The following is a 6,989-nucleotide window of genomic DNA, read 5'->3' as shown; positions in this document are numbered from 1 at the left end:
GGTTTTGCTGCACTTGTCGCACCAGCTGAAGGGTGCCGCATACCCTTCGTCCACACTCCCACCCACATTCCAGCTGTGAGCTCTTCAGGGTCTGTACCATTCAGCGGAGTATTCAGCGTCAGCGCATGCGCAGCTCGACCAGCGCTCTCTTAGCTGCCACACTCTCACTAATACTCTTACGCACTGCTCTTTAGTGGAGCATGGAGCTCTTTGCAGCTTGCATGGGCTCGCAGTTGTAGCAGTCAGCTTTGGCCTGGCTTAAATTCAAGCAGCTTTTGTCTGTTCGTTGTGTCTAAGGCATGGCGGGTATATTTGCAGATGATTTTAGTGGTTCGAATAGGAAGTCCCATCCGAATTTCTCGTTTTACTTGCTATTTGCGACTTCATTGTAAAAGCTAGATGATTTTCTGTTTCCAAGCTGTAAAATTTTCCACTCAAAAATCATTTTACATCGACATTTATAAACCAATTTAAAGCAGCTACTGGGCCTGTTCTCTCAGGTTGTACCCGTAAAGGTTAAGTGATTTCTCTTAAATAAAACGCTTTAGCTTACAAATCAATATTCTTGTTTTATTTGCTTGAACACAATACTACAACTAGCTGATTGATGTTGAATGCCGATCGATTGGTTAACAGGATGACAGTTTAGGGGGTAGCAAACATTTGATACAAACATTCGTCTGGGTGAACCGACCTCCTCCGCCTTCTGGTGAGCTTACAGGCAGCCAAAATTCGTACAAGTTTCGGTATAAATAATTTACACAGCGGTTACAGCACTAGGAATTCGGGATTGTCGTATGGCAGTTGTCTGGACTGTGATTGTGGGGGGGGCATAGAGTGCATGTTTAAATAAGAACCTACAATTGGCTAAGGCTAGGTGGGGTCAGAATCGATGATGGTGGTTCAGTGGTTTTCTAATGGCACTACATAGTAGCTATTAATGGGGGCGCGGGCCTAATACATTGTGCGGCATACGAGTATGGGGGACAGACATTCTTCTCCACGGCAGTCTTCAGCCACGCCACGTCAACAGGCTCCAGCCGCGGCTCGGCTTCCGTGTGCTAGTTGCCACAGTCTGCTCCTGCTCCTGCTGCTGCTGCTGCTCTACCTCCGCTTGTGCCACAGCCTCCGCCTCCGTTTGCTGCCGATTCTGGTTCGCAGCCTGCGCCTGCTCTATATAGGTGCGTAGAATGGTATGCTTGTGTACGGACTTCTCGAACTCGGCCGCAGAGGGGCGGTACGCCTCCAGTTTGTGCTTGTAGCGGCCGGACTGGAGCGCCGGTGGCTCCGGCTGGCGCTGCTGCTGCCGCTGACTGGCCTCAGTAGTGTAGGCGTGGCTGCCGCCGCGCGAGGCGGTGCCAAACGAGCTGCCGCCGGACGTCGCTGCCGCCGCTGCCTGTGGGTGGGTGGGATAGGGGGACAGGGGGTTGGCAGAGGGTTGTTTGGGATTATTGTAGAATCGGTTGAGGTTGTAGGTGGGTTGGCTCTTGTTAATGTTGTTAGTCGGCTGGTTGTTATTGTGTTTGCTGTTTGTGTTGCTGTTGCCGTTGCTGTACTCATACGTTTCAATGGTGTTGCCTCCGTAGACGCTGTTGCTGGTCGCCAGTGATGCTCCGGGTGCCGCGCACAGGCCCTGGTACTTGGACGAGGGCTTCATGCCGTAGGTGGAGCACGACGGTTTCCCCACCTCATAGGGATTGTAGCCCACAACGTTGCCACTGCAAGGAAAAATGGAATGCCATTAGCTCCTGGAACGCAATGCAATGGATCGTGTCCGCACTCACCCCGGCCCGTAGTTGCACACGTAGAGCTTGTTGTACTTGCTGGCGTCCTTGTACTCGGCGTAGCCGCAGCCCACTAGGCTCGTCTCGCCCCAGACGAGTTGCGAGTAGTGGCCCGTCTTGGGGGACCAGGCGTCGCCGAAGGAGTATTTCTGCACCTCGTTGAACCAGCTCTGGATGCGGGAGGGGAAGTCCCCGTCGTCGGCGTCCAGCGGCGCCGTGCTCCAGATAATGGCCAAGTTCTGGCCCATGGTGAAGCGATCTGTCAGCACACGTGGGGAAATAGATTAGTGAAACTCCCTTTTTTGTCAGGACTGTGGAACAGGCAGCGTGGATGTGGGACATGCAGGTGCTGGCGCGTGATCGGGGTTAGTCTTAGTGTTTTAAAAGCGAAACGTGCAGGCAGTATGGAAAAGATGACGACTCTTAAGAACTAGGCTCATTAGGGTGGACCCTTAACGGCCGGAGGTTTACAGATTACTCCACTCCATTCCGGCGATAAGAGTCCGCCCGTAAGGAGCATTACCATTGCATGCAAACCACAAACCGTAGGATCCGCGCCTAATGGTATGCGGGAAAGGATTCCACCTCCGGGTCTCGAGTTCGGGTGGTGAGGGATGGGTGAAAATGGGTTTTCGCATGGAGCTGACAACTTACTTATTGTGCGGTGCGGATCGTGACGAAACTGGCAGTTATCGGCCCACTTCTGGGCCCTGGCCGCCAGCTCGTCGTCCCAGACGATCTCGCGCATGTTCTCCGCTCCTGGCTGGCCCGGGTAGCGTCCGGTGGCCACGAGCTGCCGGAGACGGTTGTGTTCCTGCATGATGATTGATCTCTCTTCCGCCGTGATGCCCGATGCTGAAATGATTAGGTCGAGATTTGCATAAATTACGAGTGCGAGTATTAGGGGACGGGTCTTGGCCTGCGGAGAATATGAGAATATGCATGAGCCACGGTCAGCGATTGGGGGCCGTGGAGAATGTTATCATTTCTATTTTTGTTTGCATTAAAATTTTGAATTCGTAGATTTCTTCGTGGCAGTGTTTCTCCTTTTGACGTAGCCCGGCTAGTCGACCGACTGGGAGCCGGTTTGAAGTGAGTTAATATTTGCCGAAATTTCATCCGATTCGGATTCAGGTGGAAGAAATCCCAAGTGGGGTTCGACCACGCTCGGAAATTTACATCTGCCTTTGTTTTACATATTTTAATTATTTGCCCGCAGAGCCATCTACGTGTGCTCCGAATTGTCCACGATTTGCTTTATGTAACGAGCCGGTTACCCGCACACATCACAAGACATTTGTGTCACTTTCCTTGAGGCAACCGCAAGCCGCCAACCCCGGACCGGTTTCGATAATGTTTGGCCATTAAAATAGAATACAGAACACAGAACATCCAAGCCTCTAAACTCTAAGTCCACGAAATGAAATGCAAAAACCAAAAACGACGCGGCGCGTGCTATTCAAAGGCGTCAATTAAAAAGCCAGAGCATTGCCATTAGCCAATTTTTACGATTGTGTGTATCTATCTTTTATCTGGCTTTTATCAAAAGTCGTGGGCTCACGGCGCCTGACTCATGACTTTTGCTTGAAGTGTGTCAGGGGATGGGATCGCTGGACTCCGGCAGAACTGCCCGGGGTGCTAATTACGCTGCGTCCACAGAAGGCGCACGTGAACTGCGCTGCGGAAATGGGTCCTTGCCTCGCGAGGGGCGTTCCCAGCTGCCAGTTGCAGGGCAGAAGAGAAGAGACCAGGGCAGACCAGCGAGTAGGCTGCCCCATTTCATTTAAATAATTACGCGCGCTTAATAATTTTTAATAATTATAATAATGGCTGAGCCGATGGGCGCTGATTGCCCACGAGAGACGTGATAGCATTTAGGTCCGCTCCGCTCTATCTGTGGCCCTTCTCCAACTCTTGGTCCCATGGAGTGGCCATGGCATCTCCCCGACCGGTCAAGTGCCGGGACGTGTCTGTCAGAGTCGTCGGATCGAGGCAAAGTCAGACAACTTGACGCGCCCAGTCGCAGCGCCGATCGGAGGGTAAATAATTTGCAGCTTCGCTTTGCTGCCGTTCGCACAAATATGGGTCTAGATGTCAATACAGCTGTTGGCCAACAAAGCCGAGAAGTGTTTAAGGTAGAATGTTAAACACGGCGTTTGCTTTAGCTTAATCTTAATACGCTCTCAAGGTTGGGCTGGCCGCGAGTCTGGGAAAGAGACTGGGCCGGCGACTGGACTGAAGCTGGCCTGGAGCTGCCACTCGGACGGCGACTAAAAATAGCCCATGAGCGATGGCAAGACTCAAAACCGAAGACTCTGCGTTGACCGCAGCTGTCAAATTATGCTACATTTGTATCAATATGGAAATCCAACCTGCGGATGGGCCCTGTCCCCTGTCCTCTGTCCCCTGTCCAGAGCTGTGTGCCCACGTCGGAGGCATCACGCCCGAGTGATCACGGGGCACACGGTGCCGCTCTGTGGCTGCAACTTGAGGCGCTATGCAAATTTGTGAACTACCTTCGGTGACAAATTGCACATAAAGCTGTCGATCAGTTTCCGCAACCGCCGCATTTACATATTCTTAGTCCGGCAATAAAACGAAGACAAAACAAAGTGCTGCTGATGCTGTGGCTGGTGCTGATGCTGGGGCTGTGGCTTGAACTGAGCCTGTGACTGTTGCCTCTGATGGAGATAATGTTGACAACGAAACGTCAACAGCTTGCAATAATTTTGTGCCCCCCGTTCTCGCTGTCGAAAGACTCAGGCAACGAACTTGCTGTAGAAACTGGCCCCGGACCCGAGATCCGAGCCCCGAGCTGCGAGACCAGAGACCAGAGCCAAATGCCGACAATATGTTAACAAGTGCTTAACTGCATTTCGTCGTGGCCAGGCGTTGACTTCACCTTGAGCATGTCGTGGCCAGGACAGGGCCGCAGACAGGGGCAAGGACTGCCAGACGTTGAAAAATCCCTGCCGCATTTAGCGCGAGTTAATTTTCATAGTTATGCTTTATGTTCCGTTTCAGTTTCATTTATCATTCACTGATTATCACTACAACTAGCCCTGTACCCTGTACCCTGTCCGCTGTTCCCCGTTCCCTGTACCCTCCCGCTTGTAGCCGTTGCAGCCTGTTGTCCGTTGCGTATCTACATATTTAATTACATTATTAGCACTGGCCGCTTTTGATTGATGCCGCAGCAAAACGCTTAAGCCACCAGTATGGGCTTAACAGCTCTGATACCATTGAAGAAGCGATATCTCCGAGTATAACTGTGAAATTGTTCATCGTACGTATCGTAAGACATAGGAATCAATGAAATCAATGATTTGTGCTGGGAGATGGAGCTGGAGATACCTCCGAGCCGAAGACAAAGGCATAAAAGCAATCATCAATCAGCGACGCACACGCGCACTATAAAAACTTTTTGTTTTTGTTTTCATCTCGTTTTTATGGCTGGAATTTGTTTTTTGGCCAACACGGGCTGGGCTGGGCCTGTGCAGAACAAAGACCATTAAAACGATTGTTTTTGGTCATTTTGAGTCGTTGCTATTCCTGATTCCTGGCAATGACCCATTAAAATCGTGTGATTTGTATATTTTTGGGCTGGCGCCAGTGCTCTCCGCCGAATTATAAAACCAAATCTCGAATATCAGTTCAATAAGCTCTTTAATCACACTTTAAGACAGATACTCGTACACAAGTGTCTCTGTTTGGTTTCGCTTGATTGTTAGACCGAATTTATCGGATCGGAACGGATCGCAAGGGTTCTGCAAGGCGAGGAGTTTCTGGCCTGAGGAGTTGACTGGCCTCTACTTCACTTGGCCGACAGTTGACAGGTCAGCCACCCAAAATACATTTAGCTCAACCTCAGCATTTGATAAATATTATATAAACTTGATATTTGAACCGGTTTCCGTTTCCCCCTCGGGTGGCTCTTAAGTAATATGCCGCCATCGCTTGTGGCTTTTCTAAACTATTTTATTTATTATGCAATACACCAAATAAAATGAAGAAAGGCGACTCGTTTTAGCCAACGTTGGTGGCTATTTTTGGATTTTTTGATAGACCCGCCAAACGTGCTAAGAAGCATTTACATATGTAGGACTGCGGACACCTGTCCGGGATAAATAAGTTCTAACGATCTCCCATACTACGATGTGGGCTAATATTTGCCCATTACCAGGTGTGCTCTTCACCCACAAAATAAATGGCAAAAACGTGTACAAACTGAACTAGAAAAAAAACCCACAATCGAAGCTCTATTTATTCATGCCAGGCATGCACTCAACTTCTATTCTCTATGGCACTGCTCAAGCACCCCATATTCCCTGGGTACTGGGTGGGTCCGCTCGGGATGGACGTGTCGTGGGAGGCTTACCAATTATCTTTCCATTGCAGGCGAGTGCCGCTCCACAGGAGACGATCAGGATGGTGGACAGAACCAAAGCACTGTGCTGCATCATTTTGGATTGGATTTATGATTTTATTTTATTTGATTTGATTTGTGGATTGGGAGCACTCGTTTCTCTTTTGGATACCCGCACTAGTTGGGCACTTTCTTATCGACTAAATATAACCTCTTCTTGTACGACAGTGTTATATTTGGATTCATACACTTAGCATTAGATTTGAATTTGGTGGGAAATTTTTGTATCACAATTTTGGGGCAGACTCTGCTGTCGTTCTGCCAGAAACCGAAAAAGCGCCACGAAATTTGCCGACGACTCCAACTCCACTCTCGTGTACGTGCAGCTAGACTTGAAGGCGTCGTCTGTTTGATTAGCGGCTGCTCGGCGCCGACGCTTTTATACCGATGCCGGGGCGGCGTCGCTGCCGATAACAGAGCCGACTTCGAAGAAGCTGCTGATCAGCACCTGCTGATTGAGTGCGTGGAGAGACAGAGCAGCGAGAGTGCGGGAGAGCGAGAGCAGGCGCTGCGCAGTCGCAGTCGCGGTAGCAGTGCACACTGGGCGGAATTCCCAAATAAGTGGCAAAAAGTCGAACAAATACAATATCGAGCTGAAACTTGGTATATTTGATAAATACAGCACTGTAAATATTTAAACAAAGTTTTAAGTTCATTTGACCACGCCTACCCCAATAGCCCATATATGGCAACAAGGCATAATCACAAAGGAAATTCAGAAGAGCTGTAAATAAAGTACTAAAATGTTAAGGGAATGGATTATTTCGTTGTAATTTTGA

At 49.6% G+C, this 6,989-nt stretch overlaps 1 protein-coding gene across 1 annotated transcript; it reads right to left on the bottom strand.

Annotated features, from left to right (window-relative positions):
* Positions 1 to 549: 549 nt before the first annotated feature.
* LOC4801389 (venom allergen 5) lies at positions 550 to 6,597 on the bottom strand. Its single transcript, XM_001358453.4, has 4 exons — positions 6,163 to 6,597; positions 2,439 to 2,639; positions 1,785 to 2,043; positions 550 to 1,718 (listed from the first exon to the last, which is right to left on the bottom strand). Exons 1-4 carry the CDS (start codon positions 6,245 to 6,247, stop codon positions 1,013 to 1,015), a joined length of 1,251 nt encoding a protein of 416 aa, XP_001358490.3. The 5' UTR covers positions 6,248 to 6,597; the 3' UTR covers positions 550 to 1,012.
* Between the last annotated feature and the right edge of the window lie 392 nt (positions 6,598 to 6,989).

Source organism: Drosophila pseudoobscura, chromosome 2 (assembly GCF_009870125.1).
Source record: "Drosophila pseudoobscura strain MV-25-SWS-2005 chromosome 2, UCI_Dpse_MV25, whole genome shotgun sequence".
In the NCBI taxonomy this organism is placed as follows: Eukaryota; Metazoa; Arthropoda; class Insecta; order Diptera; family Drosophilidae; genus Drosophila; species Drosophila pseudoobscura.
This window is presented reverse-complemented; position numbering and strand designations above follow the sequence as displayed.